This window comes from Lepidochelys olivacea (assembly GCF_965140295.1).
Source record: "Lepidochelys olivacea isolate rLepOli2 genome assembly, chromosome: 3".
Taxonomy (NCBI): Eukaryota; Metazoa; Chordata; order Testudines; family Cheloniidae; genus Lepidochelys; species Lepidochelys olivacea.
Genome location: NC_140413.1, coordinates 176,701,413 through 176,726,105, shown reverse-complemented (window position 1 = coordinate 176,726,105; position 24,693 = coordinate 176,701,413). Strand labels below are relative to the sequence as shown.

The following is a 24,693-nucleotide window of genomic DNA, read 5'->3' as shown; positions in this document are numbered from 1 at the left end:
ACTTTACAAGTGGAGAACCAATGTTGAAGGCCAATTTTAGCCACCTCTGTGCAGCCGGTGGCTTGTGCTTCCCAATGCCATGCTGGATCCTTCACATTTATTTGACAAATAAAATGTGCAGAATTTTGCTGAATTTTAAAATATTGTGTGCAGAATTTTTAATTTTTTGGTGCAGAATGCCCTCAGGAGTAAATATTGAATTAGCCTCTTTCATTTTGCTCCATTTGCCAGTTATTTCTGTCCTCTTCTAACTTTTTTTGTTTTTTTGGTCTTTATTTGGTGGAAAGGTTGGGGGACACTCGAGGGAGGTGCGTGGGGACGGCAGGCGGAGATGGGGGAGAGACCCAGACCCAAACATTGGTGGAGCCGGGTGAGTGGCATATCCCAGTGTCCCAGCTCCCTCAGAACGGCCTGAAGGTCATGGGGACATTGTGCCTGTGGTGACCCAAGACAAAATTTGTCATATACAGGCTGTAAAACCCCAGTTTCTTATTCAAGCCCTCCTTACAGTGTAGAAGAGGGGCAGAGGCATGACATGTGGCAGCATATTGTGCAGGAACCAAGCTTTGGGTCATGGAGTGGCATGTCCCAGCTCCTTCAGCACAATCTGATGGTTGTGGGGATGGGTCACTTGGGGAGACCTGAATGACACATTACACTTCCGGTCAGACACATCCCAGCTCCTTGAGTATGGAATGAATGCAGAATTGGCTTGTAATTTAAATTTTGACCACAGAAATGTGACGCAATGTGATTGTATAAGACCCCATGCTGATGTATTTTAACTAGTTTTGACCTTGCAATAAGGGCCTGGGAACCACGCATCAGGAGCTGGGGATAAGGAACCAGCTTATCCTCCTGCTTCGCGGCGCCCTCGGCCAGGAAGAGGGGCCAGCAGCCCCCCAGCAAAGCACCCCGAAGCCGGGCGCGGCGGCGGGAGGCAAGGAGCCGGGCGGATATGTAGCGGTTCGCGGCTGGGTTACGGTCCCGGAGCCGCTGAAAAGGCCCGGGAGAGGAGGCGCATTGGGAGCGTGACTAGCACCCGCGTCCTCTGATTACTGCCGGCAGGTCAGATGGGCTCTGGCCGCCGGGCACAGCGGCCGCCGGGGACAATGGCCGCTCAGAGGAGCCTGCCCAGCTGACAGCCCCGAGGACGTCACCTGCCGAGCGCGGGAAATAGCCGTGGAGAGGCAGCGGGGATAAATAGAGGCCGGCAAGCCCAGGCGCTACCCGGCGCCTTCCCGCGGCCCGCCCCGCGGCATGGCGTGCCCGGCGGCCGGCGAGGAGCTGCCGCGCCCCTGCTGCAATGGCTACAGCGAGCTGTCGTCGGCCGAGGCGCGCCGGGCCCTGGTGCGGTACGGCCCGGAGGAGGCGGCGGAGGGCGGCGAGCTGCCGGCCTTGGAGGACGCCTACCTGAGCATCCTGCAGCGCCTGGGCGAGAACCCTGCCAGGCAGGGGCTGCTCCTGACGCCCAGGAGGGCTGCCAAAGCCATGCAGTTCCTCACGAAAGGCTACCAAGAAACCATCGAGGGTGAGTCCTGCTGGCCGGCCTGGCTGTGACGGTTTTGGGGGTTGGACTAGGTAAGGTGAGCAGATGTCCCGATTTTATAGGGACCCCTGATGTTGGGGTCTTTTTCTTATACAGGCGCCTATTGCCCCTGTCCTGATTTTTCACACTTGCTGTCTGGTCACCCTAGGACTCGATGGCCTCCGGAGCGAGGTCTCTTCCAACCCTAATCTTCTGTGAGCCTATGAAGGGGAACCTGCAAGCGCCCCTGGTCTCTGCCGGCCTGCTCATGGAAACCAAAGTGCCCTGAGCCCAGATGGCCTTTCACCAAGTGGGACCCTCAGCTGGACCCTTTCCTCTCCTCTCAGCTGCTGCTTCATTGCCTTCCACCCGTCCTCCAGAGACAAGGGGGTGGGGGTATAGCTTGTATTGGACTCATGGCTGGGGGTGAGAGCTACACCAAGCGCCCCTTCTGGGCTGGGAAACTGACTCAGTGGGTCACAGCTCACCACAAGGTGGCACAGAGTGGTTAGGGTAAAGGTTTTGTTGAGCAAAAGTTTAGTGGTTAGGGTTTTGTTGAGCAAAAGACACATTAATCATACCGATCACATTAATCATACATTTCACAGGGATCATTCAAGGTGAAGTGGCCTGTTAACATCCCTCCAGTCATAAGGGGGAAAGGGAGGGGAAAAGGCGGTGGGGGGTAGTGGGTTACAGATTGTTGTAATAAGCCATAAATCCAGTCTGTCTATAGCTGATCCCTTAGTCCTCATACTCAAAGGAAACCTGCACAACACTTTTGAAAAAGGAGCCTGGCAGCTTAAATTCATAACTCTGTTAGACACTAAAAGTCAGAGACTGAATAGAGACACTGGATTTATGGCTTGTTACAGCAATCTGTAATCCACTAATAGCGCCTCGCCCCCAGGTGCTTCCCTCAACTGGAGGGTTAAAGACCACTTCACTTTGACAGGCCCCTTGAAATACATTTTAACTACTTCTGCTAAACAATCTCTTCCACCTTGTATGTAGCTGTGGCAGTGTGACTAAGATTCCCAGACCTGAAGAAGAGCTCTGTGTAAGCTCCAGAGCTTGTCTCTCTCACCAAGAGAAGTGGGTCCAATGAAAGATGTTACCTCACCCACCTTATCTCTCTGATATCCTGGCGCTACAATCACACATCATTTTTCACTTCACTAAGGGGGCAGATTCTCACATTCCTGGAAGGTGCTCTATGGCTTTCAGTTCTTGCATTTAACAGCCTTCACCTCTATAAAGCTTCAAAACCCTTCCCAGTCTCTCAAACTTGACTGTATGAAATGTTCTATCAGTGAAATGGGGGAATTAAAAACAGGGAAACTTCTCCATTTTACTCCCCAGCTTCAGGGTGATAATCATATGTATAAGTGCCATGGGGAGGGGGGGAAGTGGGAAGTAATTTTCAAATAAATGAATCTAAACACAGTCAGATGCATTACTCATAGAAAACTAATTTGCCATTTTGTGCTATGTTTGTACAGCGCTTAGCACAATGGGGTCCTGGTCCAGGACTGATGCTCCTTTGCACTACTGCGATACAAACAACAGGAAACAAGAATTTCAGCTTGAGCATCAGTTAAAAAAGAGGGAGGGGGAAGGCAAGTGGCAGCAGGCTCGAGGGTTGTGTATTAATTATTCCTGGAGGTATACTAATAAAGTTTAAACTTAAATAGTATCTTTGTTACCTTAAATTTGTAAAATAAGGCCCTGAGACTGCAAACATTTTGGGGGGGACATGCAATTAAGTTTAATGTTACTATTTGCAGAAGTGAAATTATGCAAACACTTATATTTAGGAGTAAGAATCAATTGCAATTTTACCTTTCAGAGATTTTTATCTTAATCTTCTTTTTCCACTGTTGGCATTTATAGTAGTTACATTTCCCCACATTTTGTAGTTTTCTGGTTCTCTATTCTGTATCTTAATATCCACAATAGGAGCTGGTCTCTGTGATGACAAATTTTTCTCATCTTCAATGTTTAGACTTTTCTTTCAAATTAATTTAAACAAATAAGGCTTTGCAGCTTCTGAAGTACAGATTTGATAAAGAATGTATGTACTAGGGACCCATTGTCTCCAAACAGATAAAATTCTATACTAGTTTATTAGGAAATAAGCTCATATACACCTTAACAATGGGTGCTGGCCTCTCTCTTTATAGGCATGCGCTGTGATCAATGCTCCCTTCACCCTGCCTGTGACTGGGAGCATTCAGTAGGCCCCCAAAAGTAAGAACCGCATAAAAAGAAGTTTAGCACTGCTTGGCAGGGCTGAAGTACATTAGATGACACCTGTGTATAAAGTTACTTATATGCATGTAAGATGGGGTGTGTGAGTTGAATGTAGGAGTCTACCTGTACTTAAAACTGATTTTTTAAAAATATACTGTCAGTTCTATACAACCATTGAATATCAGCTAAGAATATGTCCATATTTTAAACTATTTTTAAAAGGTTTGGGGTTGTGCTTTTCTCTCACATCAGATTTTGTTTTGTGCTTAGAAAAGTACTTACCAATTGCAGTACATGCATAATGCTATTTAGGATAGAATCCTGTGTAGGATCTTTCATTAACTGCTCATCTTGTCCTTTCAGATATACTCAATGATGCAATCTTTGATGAAGATCATAATGAAATGGTTATCATTAAGGATATTGATATGTTTTCCCTTTGTGAGCACCACTTGGTACCCTTCTTTGGCAAGGTAGTTATCCATCTGCCTTATAGCAAATATTTGTCATTCAGAGGTCTTGGGTGTTCTACTGAATAAAGGGAAATAAAATGTGTTTTGAAAAACTAGGGTGAGTTCTTGCTCATAGCCAGTGTAGTCCTATAGAATTCAGAATAATCATTCTTAGGAAGAGTTTTAAAACATGAAAACTATGATGTGGGCATTTTGAGGTGATAAGTAGAGGATTTATTTTGTGGACTAACTGCATCTGCAGTATGAAGCATATTAGCAACAGGAAATAAGAGCCATATTTTCTACAATATGGTAATAGGAAATTGATTACCCTCAGAGAGGCTCCTCAGCAGGCTCCTAGAAATCCGTTTGCTGCGGGGAAAAACATGGAATATGCATTTTTACAGAGACTCTTTTGTTTTTACATTTTGTGGAAAACTAAAAATGTATTAACTAGTAACTAAATTTTACTGAAAGTACCAGTGTCACTTATTCAGTGCATGCAACCTCCCCTCTTGTGGTTGATTTTTTTGAATGCATTTTAAATCTACATAGCTAAACATCCCCAATAAACTGCTTCTGGCGTATATAAGTTACTCAACGGCATAAAGGGGTTCATGTTTTAATGCATCTCAAATTTAACATAAGCACAGCCATACTGGGTTAGACCAAAAGTCCATTTAGCCCAGTATTCTGTTTTGACTGTGGCCAATACCAGATGCTCAGGAGGGAATGGACAGAACAGATAATCAATTGATCCATCTCCCGTCACCCATTCCCAGCTTCTGGCAAACAGGCAAAGGACAACATCCCTTCCTTTCTTGGCTAATAGCCATTGATGGACCTATCTTCCCTGAACTTACCCTAGTTCTTTTTTGAACCCTGTTATAGTCTTGGCCTTCAGAACATCCTCTGGCAAGGAGTTCCAGATTGACCCTGAGTTGTGTGGGAAAAAATACTTCCTTCCTGCTGCCTATTAATTTCATTTGGTGACTCCTAGTTCTTGTGTTATGAGGAGTAAATAACACTTATTTACTTTCTCTACACTAGTCATGATTTTATAGACCTCGATCATATCCTGCCCACCCCCCCGTTGTTTTTTTTTCCAAGGTGAAAAGTTCCAGTCTTATTGTTCTCTCCTCATATGGAAACCGTTCCATACCCCTAATCATTTTTGTTGCCCTTTTCTGAACCTTTTCCAATTCCAATATATCTTTTTTGAGATGGGATGACTACATCTGCACACAGTATTCAAGATGTGGGCATACTATGGATTTATATAGAGGCAATATGATATTTTCTGTCTTATCTAGCCCTTTCTTAATGATTCCCAATATTCCGTTTGCTTTCTTGACTGCTGCTACACATTGAGTGGACGTTTTCAGAGAACTAGCCACAATGATTCCAAGATCTTTCTTGAGTGGTAACAGCTAATTTATATCCCCTCATTTTTTATGTATAGCTTGGATTATTTACCTCTCTCTAGTCTGAAAACTGACCATTTATTCCTACCCTTTGTTTCCTATTTTTTAACCAGTTACCAATCCATGAGAGGATCTTCCCTCTTATCCCATGACCGCTTACTTTGCTCAAGAGCCTTTGGTGAGGGACCTTGTCAAAGGCTTTCTGAAAATCTAAGTACGCTGTATCCATTGGATGCCCCTGGCCCACATGAGGCGATGAACAAGCAAAGAATTCTAGTAGATTGATGAGACATTATTTCCCTTTACAAAAACCACGCTGACTCTTCCCCAACAGATTATCTTCATCTATGTCTCTATGGCAATTTTGCTCTTTACTATAGCTTCAACCAGTTTGCCCGGTATTGAAGTCAGGCTTACCAGCCTGCGATTGCAGGGATCACCTCTGGAGCCTGTTTTAAAAATTGGCGTCACATTAGCTGTCCTCCAGTCATTTGGTACAGAAGCTGATTTAAATGGTAGGTTACAAACTACAATTAGTAGTTCTGCAATTTCACATTTGAGTTCCTTCAGAACTCTTGGGTGAATACCTCCTGGTCCTGGGGACTTATTACTGTTTAGTTTATCAGGTTGTTCCAAAACCTCCTCTAATGACACCTCAATCTGAGACAATTCCTCAGATTTGTCACCTAAAAAGAATGGCTCAGCTTTGGCAATCTCTCTCACATCCTCAGCCATGAAGGCCGATGCAAAGAATTCATTTAGTTTCTCCGCGATGGGCTGATCATCCTTGAATGTTCCTTTAGCATCTCGATCGTCCCGTGGCCCCACTGGTTGTTTAGCAGTCTTCCTGCTTCTGATGTACTTTTAAAAAAAATTGCTATTACTTTTTGAGTCTTTGTCTAGCTGTTCTTCAGATTCTTTTTTGGCCTTCCTAACTACATTTCTACACTTCATTTGCCAGTGTATGCTCCTTTCTATTTTCCTCACTAGGATTTAACTTCCACTTTTTAAAGGATGCCTTTTTGTCTCTCACTGCTTCTTTAACTTTGTTTAGCCACAGTGGCACTTCTGGTTCTCTTACTATTTTTTTTTTTTTTTTAAATTTGGGGTATACATTTAAGTTGAGCCTCTATTATAGTGTCTTTAAAAAGTTTCCATGCAGCTTGCAGGGAATTTCACTTTTGGCATTGTACCTTTTAATTTCTGTTTAACTTTTTATGAAGTCCCCATTTCTGAAATTAAATGCTAGAGTGTTGGCCTACTGTGATGTTTTCCCCACCACAAGGATGTTAACTTTAATTTATATTTTGGTCACTATTACCAAGAAGTCTAGCTGTAGTCACCTTTTGGACCAGATCCTGAGCTCTACTTAGGACTAAATCAAGAATTGCCTCTCCTTGTGTGGGTTCCAGGACTAGCTACTCCAAGAAGCAGTCATTTAAGGTGTCAAGAAACTTTATCTCTGCATCCCGTCCTGAGGTGATGTGCTCTTAATCAATATGGGGATAGCTGAAATCCCCCATTCTTATTGAGTTCACTTCAGCCTCCAGCCGTGAGTAATTGAAGTTATGAAAATATGCCAAAAAGCTTTAAAAAACACCCCTAAAGCCCATGTCACTAAGTTTGGCAAGGACAAATTTCATGTTAATGGTAATGTGCTGTTCTGTACTGTATGCAGCAAGGCTGTAGATTACAGGCAGACAATTGTAGAACACATGGAAAGCACTAAACAAACAATGAAAAGAAGAGGTTGAAACAGCAGGGAGGGCCATCAACAACAGTAAAGAAACAATACACTGTGACTGGAAGATTTTATGATTGGTGATGCTGGTAGAATTGGAACTTGCTTTAAAATTGTAAATATATCAATAAAACGTTGTGTTCAGCTGATACCTATATATATTGTAGCTAGGGAAACTAAAGTGCAACATTTCATTTTAATTGTGGAAAAACACAGGTCGTTTTTTTTTTTTTGTAAATCTGAGAATTTTGGATTTTTTTTATCATGGAAAACTAGGATTCCTGCCCCTTGCACCCACTAAATATCCACGGAAGCCAATTTGTGAGCGGGGCATTGCCTGCATAGATATATGATCAAGCTTGTCTGAGTATGGGCAGGGAAATTTTCCCTGAAGTCTCTTCCAAACACAACTTAAACTCCTTAAAAGTGATTGCACTCAGCATCCCAAACTGGCAGTCATTGTACAACCAAAGCTCCCAATGCACGGGTCTGCTAGAATGAAGACTGATTAAACAAATAGTTCCATGTATCTTACTCCTGCTTCTTCCCAGCTCCATCTTCGTCCCTTCCACATTGCTTTTTCTCCTGTAACAGCCTCCTTTCCTTTCTCCAGCTTCACTCTCTCTCTCTCTCTCGCTCAATAAACCTCCTCTCCTACTTGCCTCTTTCCCTTCTTGTGCCTCTCTGACACTTTTTCCATGAAGACTGATAATTCTTGAGAGCTCAAACTGTTTGGAATATACAACAATATGAACTGTCTTCTTCCTTACCAATAAATCTACTTGCTCTACATATGCCCATAAGCTACACAGCATCTGTACATAAGCATCTTCTCCCTCTACTACATGGTGCAGGTCTGACTTCACAGGGCACTTTGTCTGCATTAAGGATCCAGTCCTGATTCCATTAAAAGCTGCACTGAAACTCCCATTGACATCACTAGAGGAAAGATCAGGCCTGAAGTCAGCAGGTTTAGGTTCTGGGAGCCCCGATCCTGCAATTTCCACTGGAGTGGACAGACTGCTATGAATGTGGAGACCCATTGACTAGGCTAGAGCTTCTCAGACACAGCCATCTGACTGTGCGTTGTACACTGCACCTCGGAGCCCTGAGTTTATTCAGACCTTCAACTTTCCTGCAGAATCAGGTGTGTAGTAACCATTCAGCACTTAGACTCCTGTTCATATTTGCAGGTACATATTGGATATTTACCTATAAAGAAAGTGGTTGGACTAAGCAAGCTTGCAAGGTAAGTGCATCTATGCAATGTGATAGTGAAGGTGTAAAGGCGAAATCCTGTTCTCAGTGCACAGCCCAATTGAGGATGCCATGTACTGGGATGCTCTGCAGAGGGAAAGGGACAAGAATACTTCCCCTGAGATGTATGCTAGCAACAAAGTTATTGCTCCAGAGGCACTACTGAGGCTTTAAGGCTGCAGTAAGCCCTGGGGCTCCTTTGGTCTGGTGGGTCTGCAGTAGCAGATCCCTTGTTCCCACTTGCCCTGCACACTGGAGTGCATGGAGTCTACTGTGGAGCTGCTGCAGAGGGATGTGGAACTCCTGTATGGCATTCTGATCTCCCTTTCACAGTGGTGTGGGGTCCTCTATGGCTCCAGGGGGCAGGATTTTCCACTGTTTGTGTAAGCCAATAACCAGGATTATGAAGGTGAGCTGAGAAGGACCGAGAATTTGGATTTCCTCACTGTGATTCTTAAGGATGACTTCTCATAAGAGAAACTGCATAAATGTTTGTGGCTGATATGAACCTTTTATCCCATAATTGTGCTGAATATGTAATGTCCCCCAACCACTGAGACCCCTCAATCTGTGCATACAGAGCACTCCATCACCTGCTAACAGAAGGGGGCTAGTGGGAGAGCGTTCTCTTTGAGGGATCATCAGTTTTGGTACTGGCTCCCCACTTTGGACTGAAATAGCCTTGCTGTGTCAGCTTTGTGGGCATGCTGCAGTGCTTGGGTATTGCCTCTCAGGAAGGAGGGGCTTGACCGTGTCTAAGGACTTACGTGAATAGTTCAGCTAAGTGAATGGCTGGCAGTTTTATGTTTATTGGCAGCTGCTGCAAATGGTGCTGCCTTCGCTTTTGGATTTAATTTATTTGTTTTGTTAGCATATATCAGAGTTGCCTGCAGTTTTCAGCTATGTGCCTCTTTTTTTTTTTTTTTTCCATAGGAACATTTTTTTTATAAATGAAATTTACTTTTCTACTTAACAGGCTGAGTTTAAGTAAAAGTTGATGGCCTATACATCTTAAAAGAACAGTCCCGATGTCAATAGCAGCCTATAATTAAGTATCTAGTAGTAGCCCTGTTATAGTCTTCTGCATTCTGAGCACCAGCATGTTAATGGTCAATCAGAGGCTGCTTTACAAATGTGACACATAGGTTGATAATCCACAGACTGAAAACAGATTATAGTGTGGTTAAATAAGATCTTTTTGAGGGAGTACTTAATTATTTTTTAAAAATATGCTTTCTCTAAGGGATTCTAAATCCATTTATAAGGTACTTGGGTTAAAATAAGTGGTATAAAGTAGAATATATTAATACTCAATATATAAGGTATTCTAAAATAGACTGAATATCAGCTGTATGTAAATCACATTACATACTGTAATGTAAAATCACTTGTACTACAATATATTTAGCCTTCTAAATAGCCAGGATAAAATCCTACTCTAACACCTGTGATACCCAAAGAGTCTATTAAGTTCAACTGAAATTTTGTGTTTAAATCAGGAGGAAATATTTATTATTCTTACATTTTTCCCCCCCCCAGAATTGTTGAAATCTTTAGTCGAAGACTGCAAGGTGTGTATCCTTTCTACAATATCTCTGTTCTGCTAAACTATATTTCAGCTAGATGATGCTCAACTGAAGAAAATATTTAAGCGTATGCCTAATTTTAATTGACACTACTTCTGTTGAAGTAAATGTATTTAAGGTTAGGCATAGGCCTAAGTACTCTCCTGAACTGGGACCATAATCAGTGTGGCATATTTGTTAAAGTTGTCAAGGGACCAAGCAGAAAACATCCAACTAAAGCAGCCTGATTCTACACCTTAACAGTCTATTGCCTTTATTGGAAGCTTGAGGTGTCGATCAGTGAGGTTCTGGACTCAGGAATAAACAGCTGGGTCGGTATAATGGGGAAGGTATGCATATAAAATAAGTGTGTTGGGTTCTCTTTTCTGAAAGAATGAGGAAGTGTACTCAGTGCATAAAGAACAGGAGTACTTGTTCTCTTTGCAGATACAGACTAACATGGCTGCTACTCTGATACTCAGGTGCATAGGCCACCCCTGATAAGTAGCCAAGAAGGACAGCAGTCACTGAAGTAGGGGGAAAACTGACTTTGGATAATGTATTTCACAGGGTGTAAGGGTGGTTTTGTTAACTATTAAAAATTCTGCGGGCAGTCAAGGTGGATAAATATCTGCTCACTGGATGAACAGATTTCAGGGCTCCAAAGGTGTCATTCCAGCACTTTTTACAAACACTAAAGTCACATTGAAAAAATAATTAAAAAAAACATTTCTAGCATAGGGGCTCATTTTACTTTAGTTAGCTAGTGGGAGAATTTGAGGGACTGTATTTAGAGCACCTTAGGAATGTATTTTCTTTAAGAATTTGCAAGGAGTACCAAGAGTGGCAATTGCATATAGAAAAATCATACTGTTCTCTTTTCAGTTCAAGAGAGGCTTACCAGACAGATCGCTCTGGCAATTACTGAGGCTCTGAAACCTGCTGGGGTGGCTGTGATTGTAGAAGCGTCGTAAGTAATTCATTATTGTTAGTCTCATTAAAGTCAACCTCTGAGAACAGTTACCACACCACAGTATCTGAGATGTCATTGTTACCTAAACAGACTTGGGAGAGTTGTGTTTCAGTTCCTTCCACAGACTTCCTATAGGACCTTAAACAAGTCATTTAATCTCTCTAGCTCAGTTCCCCATCTGTAACATGAGGATCCTAATATCACTGCTCTTCACTGGGCACATCAGGATGCATTCACTAATAACTCTGAGGTATTCAGATGCCATGGTGATGGGGCCATTTAAGTACCTGGATAGATAACTTCTGAGTATAGAGAAATATTACAGTACTTCAGATACTAGCTTATGAGAAATGGTGACCTCTGTCGATATCTGCCTTTCTCACACACTCCCAACAATTGCTGCAGGGTATATACGGGTAATTTGGCTTGAACGGACAATGTAAAGTGAAAGTGACTAAAAGTGGGCTATAAAGATTTTGGCATATATTGCACTGTGTCACTTTGTGTGCTCAAATTTGGTACAAGTCTTAGTAGTTGTGGATGCTGATGGTTAGTCATTTGCACGGATACAGACATGTATGTGTACATTTTTTTTCAGGCTTACCCCAAAACTTGTCCAAGTGTATTCTAACAACATGTGGACCAGTCACATCTGGCACCAATACATTTAGGATATGTGTACCCTGCAATTAAACACCTGTGATTGGCCCATGTCAGCTGACTCAGGCCTGTGGGGCTTGGGCTAAGGGGCTGTTTAATGGCAGAGTAGACATTTGGGCTTGGACTGGAGCACAAGCTCTGGGATCCTCACCCCACATGGGGTCCCTAGCCCAAACATCTACACTGCAGTTTTACAGTCCCGTAGCCCTAGGCCCATGAGCCTGAGTCAGCTCACACGGGCTGGCCATGGGTGTTTAATTGTAGGGTAGACATACCTTTTATTGGCCTGGTTTGTGCTGTTCTGCAAGGCAAAAGTGGTGAATGTAGACTGAATAGTTCAAACATAATCTGCTTAAGCTTCCTGTCAATATTTATTCATTTATTTCAACTTCAGTCAACAAGTATGGTTGTAAACAAACAACCCCCCTCACTACATGTTTTGAAATACTACAACATTTAAAGAAAATAGAATTCAAGAATGATTCTCCTATCAATAGTTGTGAGTGAACTGGTAGCTCCCAATAATATCTGGACATGCTTTAACGAATCAAAGGCACTACTTGGTACACAGTGTATTGCTGATTATCAAAATGGTAATTAGATCCAGTTATCCCAGTGTGCAGGTTAACAACGTATTAAACTGAAGGTTGGCTATTTAACTAATTACCTTCTAGGCACATGTGCATGGTTATGCGAGGGGTTCAGAAAATGAACAGTAAGACTATCACCAGCACCATGCTCGGAGTCTTGCGAGAAGATCCAAAAGCCAGAGAAGAATTTCTTACACTGATCAAGAATTAAATGGAAACGGCTTCCCACTCACTGTTTGTTGGCTCTAACAGTAAAACCAATTGCCAGAAATTAATTACCATGTGTGATGCAGGACTGTCTGTAGCGTCTGTGTATTAGAAATAGCTGTGTGACAGCTTGGTTCTCACTAATGCCTCGTAATGTCATAAAATATTTTTGGTAGAGAATGAATATGCCTCAATCAGAATTACTGAACTGAAAAGAGATTAGCTGTTTCCCAATGCTAACCATAGAGTGCTATGAAAACATGTTGCTAGATGGGAGCTAAAATAAGCCACCCCTTCTCCCCCCTCACACCCCCCCCCAAAAAACAAAAAAACAAGCAGCCACAGGAAGGTGAAATTAAGCACAAAATCCTGTGGCCTTTATCACTCAATCTTCAGCCCCTTTGTGCTCCTTGTATTAGACAAAGGGGTCAGAAAGCCAACAGATCTCCCCAACTGGAGATTCATCTGGTGTAAGGGGATGTCTGGGAGGCATGGAACTGTTGAATCTGATCCTATACCATCCTCTTCTGGCCCCCAGGGTAGGGGGCATGAGAGAAAAATTGCAGGATGGGAAGGGGCATGACCACTGTGCTCCACCAATTCCTATCTGGTGAATGGTCTTTGGGAGCCATAGCCAGCTGGGTGTAGCATGGAGTAGTAGGGAGCTCAAGGCCAGGCTGATTCCCCACAGCCACCATTAGGAATATGAATGGGAGTCCCCATGGATGTGCCTGGAGGTGACAGTGTGGAAAATGGCACTTCTCTAGCTCTGCCTCTTTCCTGCCCAGCTAAGCTCCCCTGAGCTGAACCAGTCTCCCAGAAGGCCTAGGTTTGTCATTGCCACACAATAGTGCTTCATTAGATCTTAGTGACCCATTAGTGCTCCAGCAGATTTTTTTCAATATATGCATAATATCCCAACACCTCTCACCCATCACAAAGATCTGTTTATGGCTAAGTCCCAGTCCAGCTCACTCTTAACCTTGCTTTGATCCCTTCTGAAGAAAAAGCAGGAGATGATATGGCACTAGGATTGTTCCTGAAGGTCATGATACAAATTTTTGATACCATAATCTGAGTCCAGAATTGTCTCTGGGATTGAGTAGTTTTTCAGATCCCATGCATAGATAAAAGATCAGCTCTTTTTAAACTGCAATGTATGTATAATGTTGGAGAGCTGAATTCTTCTAAAGGCTTGCTATTAACCCTCCAACAGAACTGACATTTGTTTTGATAGTAAGCCTCATAGCATTACTAAACCAGTCAGAACAAAGATGTAGCTATGGAATTTCCTCCTGGAGATCATAAATATAGAACACTAGAGGGCCATATTCTGCTATCCTTACTGTGCAGTTAATCCCTTTCATTTCAATGAGACAACTCGTGGAGTGAGGCATTGCTACTCAACCTGAGTAGAGTTAGCAGAATATGGCCATAACAGAGTTTCAAATAAAGGTTTGTTTTCTTTAAATGCTTTGTCCCCTATCTGACTGATGCTTGATTTTTAATATCTACTCCTCAGTGTTAGAACAATATCATTTCACACACTCTTAAGACCCTTCGTTTTCAGTTTAAGCTGATTTTTACCAAAAAAATCCCGGGTTTTACAAAAAGTGTTGGTTTTCTGGTTTTCACCCTACTTTTTGTATCATTCGAATTTTATATTATATATGTGTATATATAAAATAAATAAAACAACCTGGTTATTAGGAAAATACATTTCATGAGATATATGTATTACACACCGACTAATGTATTCTTGTATGTGCAAAGCTGCCTGTTGAAGTAAGGCTCTGTATTAGTTTAAAAGATACACACAATAAACAAACAGGCATGCACGCAAGCTCTGAAGCGCATGTGTATGTGAACATACTGATGAATCTCATGGCATAAACATTTCAAGCTGTTAGCAGACAACAGTTTAAAGATTTGATGCTAAAATGGGAAGAAAATGAAAATTCACCAAAATAAACCCCAGTATTTACCCAGAAAAATTAAGGGTTTTTGCTCTGATTTTCAGCTGTTTTTGTTGTAGTAAAACACTGAAATTCCTGGGAAAAATTAAATAAAATAAAAAACAAAAAGGACCCTACAGATGCTGTATTTTTCAAGCAAATGTATTTTGAGATACATCTGTGTGTATATCCTAAATGTACTAGAATGATATCTTTACTATCCATATGCCAAATCAGTTTGAGAATCTGCCTTAATCTTTGGTAAAATGGGGGAACACATTAATTTACTGCTAACATTTACTCAGACACTGCTTTTAAACTGGTAAATACTGGTTTTATAAATGAAATGTTCAATAGAGAAACATTTTGCAGCTCATTTGATTCAAAGGTAAATGTTGAACAGTCTTAGAGAAGAAGGTTTTCTATCAATAAGAGCTGCATAACAGTGTTCAATAGTGGTGCTAAAATACATATACAAGTTTTGTGGAAATTGCATTAATGCATTTTCAAAAAAGTTTTGAAGCACAGATATGCATATTATTAGCCTTTTGCTTTGTTACATGGGGATTGTGGGGCAAACTCTTTTGTGTGTCCTATTCTCATATACGCAGTGTTGTTGTAGCTGTGTTGGATCAGGAAATTTAGACCTGTGCAAGCTCGAAAGCTTGCCTCTCACCAGCAGAAGATGGTCCAGTAAAAGATATTGCCTCCTCCATCTTCTCTCTTTTTTTCTCACATATATCAGACATGTTGTTTTTAGGGCTGTCAATTAATCACAGTTAATTCTAGCGATTAACTCAAAACAAATTAACTCGATTAAAAAATTGCAATTAATTGCACTGTTAAACAATAATAGAATACTAATTTAAAAATTATAAATTGATTTCAATTACAACACAGTGGACAGTGCTCACTTTATATTGTTTAAATATTTGCACCATAATAATAAACAAAAGAAATAGTATTTTTAAATTCACCGCAGATGAGTACTGCAGTGAAATCTCTTTATTGTGGAAGTGCAACTTACAAATGTAGATTTGTTTGTTTGTTACATAACTGCACTCAAAAATAAAGTCCATTCAGTCCTTCTTCTTGTTTAGCCAATCACTAAGACAGACATGTTTGTTGACATTTACGGGGTCCTACCTGTAATGCACTTTCATGATAAAAAGATTGCCCTACAGTACTTGTAAAAGGTTATTTGAAAAATATGATTTCCTTTGTTTATCTTTTTTACAGTGTAAATATTTGTAATAAAGTGAGCACTATACATTTTATTCTGTGTAATAATTGAAATCAATGTATTTGAAAATTTAGAAACTATCCAAAAATATTTAAATAAATGCTATTCTTTTGTTTAATGGTGTGATTAATCATGAGATTTAAAAAATTACAATTACTTGCAGTTTTAATCATGATTTTTTTAATAGTTTGACAGCCCTAGTTATTTTGCATTAACAGAAGGCAAAGACATGTTTGTCTAGCAATCTAGGAGCCATGAATTTTCCATGAGTTTTAATCTCAAAGGAAGATAACTTCCTTTGTAGCCTTGGACAAGTCACTCTGCCTCAGGTTCCCTTTCTGTAAAATGGATTGAATGCTACCTTGCAGGGGCGTTGTCAGGCTAAGTTAATGTTTGCAAAGTGCTCTGAAGATGAAAATAGTCAGTGCTGAGTGTTACTGTTATGCTCTACTCCCTCAATTTGAGCCCTGATTTTACGTTACACATAGAACAGAAAAACAGGAAACAAAATGCAGCTAGTGCACCCAGTAATGTAGGATGGAAATTTAAAAAAAACCAAACACACACCTCAAATCCAGCAGTGTGTGGTATTTATGCTAAAATATGAGTAACCCATAAATTCAGATCCAAATGATCCTGCAATATTGTGGTCTACATTTCAAATGATCTGATACTTTTAAAATATTTTCATAAATACAGAAGCCTAATGATTACCCCCTTTAAATACACAGGCCCCTAATTCCATGGTTTTGAAGGCTATCACCTTCATCTAATCTTTCCAGAGATCAAAATGAAGTGGGAAATTAACACAGGAGTTTTTAAATGATTTTATGTACTTTATAACATTAGTATGTTTTGGTTTTTAACCTGAGCTCAGTAGCCAAAATATGTTTTCAATTTTATAATGTATGTAACATTTTTTTAAAAAGATATATATACACTTCATCTACCATAATGCTGAGTTGTCTACTTCTTTTCTGTGCAGCTATCACTGTCTTAGTCAAAGCCCAGTGTTAACACGTGTGTTTCTCAGCCAGCTGCCGAGGAAGCAGTGATAATGAAAAATTTGGATTTGATTAAAAGGAGCAAAGCAGAGTACTATAAGGCTAAGATTTTGTCATGGTGATTTTTAGTAAAAGTCATGGGCAATAAACAAAAATTCAAGGAAGCCATGATCTGCCTGTGATTTTTGCTGCTTTGGCTCCATGGTTTCTCCTGCCACTATAGTGGCTGGGAACTGTGGGGTTCCCCCTCTGCCTGTAGCAGCTGGAAGCTGCAATGGGCCCCCCCCCCTCTGCCCACAGCAACTTGGAGCTGCAGGGTGACCATATTCCCCAGGTGCTCACCCAAGGTGCACACTCTTCTCCCCTCCACTCCCCAGTGAGGCTGTTGCTTGTCACTACAGCCCTGAAGAGGGCCCCCTCAGGAGGCTGTCACATGTCGCTGGAACCCTGCCAGGACCCTGCTGGCTGCGAGGGAGTCACACAGCCCCTGGGGCTGAAGCAGATGTTACTGATTCAGTGACTTTCATGACCTCTGTGACATAACCTTAACTATAAGCAATATGACAAGAGTGCAGCCTCTCACAATACCCCTTATGGTGGCCTCACCTATGGGGAAAGGAGCTTCACAGTTTCACCCACCACAATTCCCCATACAGACCACCACTTGTAATGCCACACACTATCCGCAGTAGTCATCAAACCCGAGACCTCTGCACCTTAAAGTCTGAGCTTAAAGTCTGAGCTAAAAGCCTCATCTCTGGTAACTCATGAGACCCTCTCTATGTGGCTCAGCCATCATTAGAGCCAAACACCACACTGAATGCATGTGAGGTACACGTACACATTGAATAGGAAAGTTGGTGTAACAGGATGCTGCTCTTGGGGAGAGTGAGCAGTTGTTCATCAGCAGTGTCTGTGATCTCTCTAAGGGGTAGGCATGAACTAGCTTGAAAAAGGGCCACCCTACTGAAGCACTGCGATGAGTTAAAAATATCTCATGATGGGCGACATCACAAGCTGCTGACAAACTGAATGAAAGCAAAATGGACACTTTTTCTAGCTCTATCCATCACCAGGAGATAATTAGTCTTCAACAGGAAACTGTCTCTGTCCCATGCCCACCTCTGAAAGCCGACTGGTAGGGATTTAGGACAGTCTGTCTCCCAAACTTTGGAAACCTGAGCTCTTTTTCAATTATGCACCTTGCAGCCTTGACATGTGTCACTAGAGATCTATCCATGCCAATTTATACATCTTCCACACTTGCTCCGCCAACTAACCCTTCATACATTCCTGAGGGAGCGTGCACCACACGTAACAAAGGAGATCAATCATCAGCATTTGCTAATGTGTTTTGATGAGAACTGATATAGTTAGCTATATTGACATTTTATCATCCTATCTGAGCTAGCATGCATCGGAAGAATGGGGTAATTAGACCTCAGAGCTATTGTTTCATGCTCTCTATTGCTGAATTGGTAACACTCACTTTGTATTTTGAGGCCTTTCTCTGCAACTGTAACAATTGCAGATGAACTTTAAACAAATAATAAAAGCTGAGACTCTGGCGAATAGCTGAGAGGTCTTTACTGTATACCCGATGGGGGAACGTCCTGTACTTTAGAAAACAATGATTTAGGAAACTAGTGGAAGCCAAGTGTTGGTGCAGCTGTCCTATCACCACTTTTTCAATAAAGTTCCATAAAAACAGAGGTTTGAGACAAGAGCGTAATTAGCAACAGTCCTTGGTTTTTATTCTATTTATTATTTTATCTTTTTATTCATCAAAATAATTACCACAGAGGGCCAGAGTCTGATACTGTAATGCTTTGGGGTTCAACCCAGACCCATAAGGGGTTGTATCACTGTCTGCCCTGTGACTCTGGCTGCCTTCAGTGCTATGCTACTGTGGCTCACAGTTTTGACACCAAAAGCTTGTAAACAAGCATGCAGGTCACAGGCTGGCTTCCACTGCCCAGTTACTTTCTGAAGAGTGACCCCAACTCCCTCCCAGTTCTAACTTTGCCCAAATTCATCTGCCAATGTGACAATCTGCTGAGGTTCCTAGAATTGTGAGCGACTATTTTACTCCTCTCAGCCTCAGCATGTGACAGCTCCCTGACAGAGCAACTTATTTGCCTGGCCAGCAAACTCTTCAGGACTCTGCCAGTCCAAACCTTGCCTTGTAGGTAACAGTGAACCTTAACACCTGAGTTTCCCAGAGATGTCTCCCTGCAGTGTCCAGCCCTCTCATGGAACACTCCCAGAAGTTAGTTGCTCCTTTAGAGAGAGAGTACACTGTAGCTCATTAATTTAACTAGGGTTTAACAAACATTCTTGTGTCAATCACAGCACTGCATTGGTTTATAGCAGGGGTAGCCAAATTTACTGGTCCTCCAAGCTGCATACGATAATCTTAAGAAGTTCAAGAGCTAGGCATGTCTGCAGGGCTCGGGGCTTCTGCCCTGCAGCAGGGTGGTGGGGCTCCGGGCTGAAGCCCTTAGACCCCTGTCCCTGTCTGATAGGCTGAGAATGGGCTGGGGGGGGCGGCTCTCCACATGGGAGGGCCTGCAAGTCGCACTTTAACTGTAAAAGAACCACATGTGGCCTGTGAGCTGTGGTTTGGCCACCCGTAGTTTATAATAAAAGTAAAACATTTATTTAACAAACAGGACAAGGCGATACCACGAGTAAGGAATAAAGATAGATGCTCAAGAACTACCCCAACAGAATGCATGGCATCCACCAGCCCTATGTGGGAAATCAAATTAAAATTTTATTTGAAAGAGTTTGCTTCTCCAGTTAGGCATGCTAAGGCTCACATGCCTATTCATGCACCTAATGGATTACACCAAGCATGTGTGGAGAAAGAGGCTAACTATCTAGAAAACTCTCTCTACATCACATGGGTGGCTCTGAGGGTGTGATACAATCATCCCAGGCATTGGGATCTTAAATCCAACCCAGGGCAGAAATCTGAAATAAAATTAAAAATAAAAGTAGGCATATTGCTCTAAACTGCCTCCTCAAAGACTGATTTTTTATTTGAGGGAAATGTAATCTGAGTACAACAGAGTATTCAGAAGGCACCAAAACTATTCTTCAGATGGGGCAACCAGAATTGCACACGGTATTCAAGATGTGGCATATCTAGGGATTAGGTTTAAGTAGAAGCATATTTTCTGTTTTATCTATCCTCTTTCCTAATGGTTCCTAACATTGTGTTAGCTTTTTGACTGCCACTGCACATTGAGTAGATGTTTTCAGAGAACTATCCCCAATGACTCCAAGATCTCTTTCTTGAGTGGCAACAGCTAATTTAGACCCCATCATTTTGTGTATAGCTGGGATTATGTTTTCCAACGTGCATTACACTTTGCACGTATCAACACTGAATTTCATCTGCAATTGTGTTGCCCAGTCACCCAGTTTTGTGAGATCCCTTTATAACTCTTGGTAGTCAGCTTTGGACTTAACTACCTTCAGTGATTTTGTATCATCTGCAAACTTTGCCATCTCACTGTTGACCCCCTTTTCCAAATAATTTATTAATATTTGAACAGCACTGGTCCCAGTACAGATCCTTGGGGGAGCCTATTTACAGCTTTCCACTGTGAAAATTGACCATTTATTTCTACTCTTTGTTCCCTATCTTTTAGCCAATTACAATTCCATGAGAATATTCTGCTTACTTTGCTTAAGAGCCTTTGGTGTTGGACTTTGTCAAAGGCTTGCTAAAAGTCCAAGTACACTGTATCCACTGGATCACCCTTGTCCATATGCTTGTTGACCTTCTCAAAAATTCTAATAGCTTGATGAGGCATGATTTTCCTTTACATATGCCATGTTGTCTTTTCCCCACGTGTCATCTGTGTGTATAATAATTCTGTTCTTTATTGTAGTTTCAAGCAATTTGCCAGATAGCGAAGTTAGGCTTACCTGCCTCTAATTGCCAGGATCGCCCCTGGAGCCTTTTTAAAAACTTGGCGTTACAGTAGCTATCCTCTGGTCATCTGGTACAGTCTGATTTAAGAAATAAGTTACATACCACTGTTAATAGTTCTGCAATTTTACATCAGAGTTCCTTCAGAACTCTCAGGTGAATACCATCTCGTCCTGGTGACTTATTGCTGTTTATTTGTTCCCAGACCTCCTCTATTGACACCTAAATCAGGGACCATTCCTCAAGTTTGTCATCTAAAAAGAGTGGCTCAGGGTAGGAATCTTCCTCATATCATCTGCAATGAAGACTGATACAAAGAATTCATTGAGCTTCTGTGCAACAGCCTTATCTTTCTTGACTACTCCTTTAGCACCTTGATCGTCCAGTGGCCCCACTGATCACAGGCTTCCTGCTTCTGATGTACTTAAAAACCTTTTTCTGTTACTGTTGTGTCTTTTGCTAGTTGGTCTTCAAATTCTTTTTTGGCCTGCCTAATTATGCTTTCACACTTGACTTCCCAGAGTTTATGCTTCTTTCTATTTTCTTCAGTAGGATTTGACTTCCAATTTTTAAAGGATGCTTTTTTTCGTCTCTGTTCTTTGAGCAATTCCACATATTTGCATTCTGCCTCTTCACTCTAATTGACAGGTCCTACTAGGGTGACCAGATGTCCTGATTTTATAGGGACAGTCCCAATACTCAGGGCTTTGTCTAAGAAAGGCGCCTATTACCCCCCTACTCCCACCCAATTTTTCACACTTCCTATCTGGTCACCTTAGGTGCTCCCAGCACTTGCCTTATGCTCAACACTATGCCTATTTCCCTGAACAGAATACCACACTTGTAACATGTAACAAACCACTTCATATCCTTTGACAACCCCTTCACACAGGATACCACCTAAGCCTATATTATCCTCTACTCAGCATTCAATCCATAGACTGACCTCATCTCACCTCACTACTGACAATACCCATGCCAAGAAGACCCCAGCGCTCTGCTAACTGACACAACCTACACAATTCCGTACTGAAACAATGCAGAGTGGAACCTCAAGATACACATGCACCTCTTTCCTTTGATAACACACAAGTGGACCCAGACCTTCTCATATCACAATCACAGCTACAGGACACTGCTCATACTGATCTCCAGATCTCCTCATATCAATCACAGCTCAGATGCTCCTCAAGCTAATCCCCAGATCTTCTGATATCACTCACACCTGCCCCACCTACTGCCTCCACCATTCAGTAAAGCTACACCTAAACCACTGAAAGCAACTGGAGTGCATGCAGATAATTCCCAATGGCTCTTGCCAGCTCCAGGCAAGCAGAGTTACGGTTGCCTGGGTGCTTACCTTACTTCTCTATTTCCTGCATTTCAGAAGTTTGAATTTTACTTCTGAAAAGGCATGAGCCATTACAAAGAGGTTTTTTGCCATTTAATTTTATATAACTGTGTAATATTAGACCAATAGCGCCCTAGGATTATTTCCTGAGCAAGGGCCTAACAATTGCCTATTTAAGAGAATGCGGGCATCTTGCCTTTGATGTATGGCCAATAGTTTAACAAGGAGCATGACAAAAATCCTGTGATAGGACCCATGCATGTATATGTGTATGTGCCCAGTGGGAAGAGAGAATGGGGAATTTGTCCATTTGCTTTCCCACCACCACCTGGCAACCAAACATATATTAAGTGCATTTGCTGGAAATGCTTATGTTTTATTTCTGAAAACTAAGCTAAGAACATTGATAATATACAAGGAGCTTAGCTTGTGTCTTTGGAAATGGGGATGGGTAGTGAGGACTTCTGGGTTGTTCCTCCTATGGGAAAGCTATTTTGGAGATATCTGTCTAAGGAGGTAGATAGCTGGCCTCAATCACTGTAGTATCTTAGCATCTCCCTTCCATTTATTGCAATCTGATCCATACCAAAGGCCAAAAGCCACCTCTTCACAAGTATTTTTATGAGCCCCAAGGAAAAAGTCATCTGTGGCAGTATCCAGAGGGGGACTGACTCCATCAGAGTCCAAGGAATCACCCCAACCCTATGAACTGGTGCTTTATCTGTATAACTTATGAATTCTGATTGATATTTTGAAGTTCTGTTATGAGAAACTGCTGTATTTAAAGTGCCTATCTCTTTGTAGATCCAAGATTGCTGACAGGGCCTGTAACAGCTACACACCAGACAAATACAAAAGGAAATACTAAAGATTAATGACAATACTTAGACCTCACGAAAGTTATGCTAGAAAGCAGCTCAAGCCTTGTAGATCCCGTTTAGCTGAGCCCCTGAAAAGGGGGCAGAGGGGGAAAGAGCAGTAGAAACTTACCAAGAGTAGAACAAAAGAAGCCAGGTGACCAGGAGGAGTTTAAATAGAGAACCACACAGAAACAGGAAGTGTAGAGTGGGAGAGACTAAAGTCACAAAAGCTTGGTAAGGAACTCCACAGGGAGAGGTCATCCAGCACGTAGCACCCTCACAGTAGGGTTACCACCTTTGAAATATAAAAAAACTGGGCACTCCCCACCCCAAGGCAAGCCGGCAGCAACCCCAAACCCCAACCACAAGGCAACTCCACCCTTCAACCGCCACTTATAGTATCTAGAGAGATAAGCACATATATAGATAAGATTGAGAACAACATTTTCTTACCTTGGTCGTGTTTTTCCAAGATGCTGTGTTTGTGTCCATCTTCACTGAGATTATTTCTTCCCAAACTGCATTGATTCTATATTTTAACTATATACTTAAATGTGAATGTTTTGGAACTTTATGTATAAAGAAAATCCATTGAGTCTATTTCTTGAACTCGTATTTGCCGTTTGATTTTGCTGTTTCCAGCAATTTCTTATTTTAACGTCAACATTGTAGCATCTGTAGCTGGACACAGAAGCTTTTAACATTAGCTGTTTCGGTGAATTGTGATGATAATAATGCAAATCTTTAGACCCACATAAAAAAAAACCCTGGCAGATTAAATTATTTTTCTGGCAACTGGCAAATACATAAAGAAAACTGACCAGGCCAGTCAAATACTGGCCAGATGGTAACCCTACCTCACAGGGCATCCTGACTGCTTTCCTGAACCCAGATGGCCCCAAGGACTCTGAACAACTCAAATGACTCGGACTGCCACTCAGAGAAGGTCCTAAAGTGATGAGGAAACTGGGTCACAGATGTGGTTATTGTTTTGTCTGATTCTGTCTGACTTTCACTGGTTGAGTACATAGGTCTCAGTCAGCACACACACACTTTACACAAATTCACTACTGCATGCCCCCGAAAGACCTGAATTATAAATCAGAAGATACACATCTTTTGGGTGGAGTTCTGGGAAAGGGGTGTGTTTAAGTAACTGGGATATCTTGGGGGTCAGTGCTGATCATGGGGGCATAGGACAGCTGGGCTGAGGATCTCATTTCCAAGAAGTGGTACCAGAGTGATTGACAGTGCCCAAAGAGTGTGCCAGCTTGGTCAAGAGAGGAACCAGTGCTGCAACCTGCTGAGGCTCCAGAAGTTCACATACCCCAGGGGATCCAGATCAAAGAGGCTTTGATTCCTCTCACAGTGGTCCTAGTGGGTGAGCAGGAGGGGTTGCTCATTACAATCTGGAACACCTTCCTTCAGTTTGGTGGTAGTATTTTAAACAGGGGTTTTAGGAGCCCTCTCCAGCACATCACTGCACCCAGCCTCCACATGGAGGTGTTAACAATGAATGCAGATTCTCTCTGGTGGCCTTCACCAGTCATGAAGAATGTGAGTGCACCTCACATATACTTGGCAGCAACTCACATATACTTGGCAGCAACTTTCTAAGTACACCTCAAGCTCCAGGCAGCAAAAGCAGGTGAAAAACAAATCAGCCAGTACAGATTGGGCGTTTCTT

General features: G+C 42.0%; 1 protein-coding gene across 1 annotated transcript; it reads left to right on the top strand.

The window, feature by feature from the left end:
- The first annotated feature begins 677 nt into the window (after positions 1–677).
- On the top strand, positions 678–14,301 carry LOC311517856 (GTP cyclohydrolase 1-like). The gene is made up of 6 exons (XM_084623067.1): positions 678–1,531; positions 4,145–4,254; positions 8,592–8,647; positions 10,195–10,226; positions 11,106–11,190; positions 12,528–14,301. The coding sequence occupies exons 1-6, from the start codon at positions 1,261–1,263 to the stop codon at positions 12,652–12,654; spliced, it is 681 nt and encodes a 226-aa protein (XP_084479193.1). The 5' UTR covers positions 678–1,260; the 3' UTR covers positions 12,655–14,301.
- Positions 14,302–24,693: the final 10,392 nt, after the last annotated feature.

Bases quoted from the DNA above. Each gene is read 5' to 3' on its own strand.
- LOC311517856 (XM_084623067.1), top strand. From the start codon at position 1,261: ATGGCGTGCCCGGCGGCCGGCGAGGAGCTGCCGCGCCCCTGCTGCAAT. The intron at 4,255-8,591 runs GTAGTTATCCAT...TCATATTTGCAG, and splicing joins TGGTACCCTTCTTTGGCAAG to GTACATATTGGATATTTACC. The intron at 10,227-11,105 runs GTGTGTATCCTT...TTCTCTTTTCAG, and splicing joins CTTTAGTCGAAGACTGCAAG to TTCAAGAGAGGCTTACCAGA.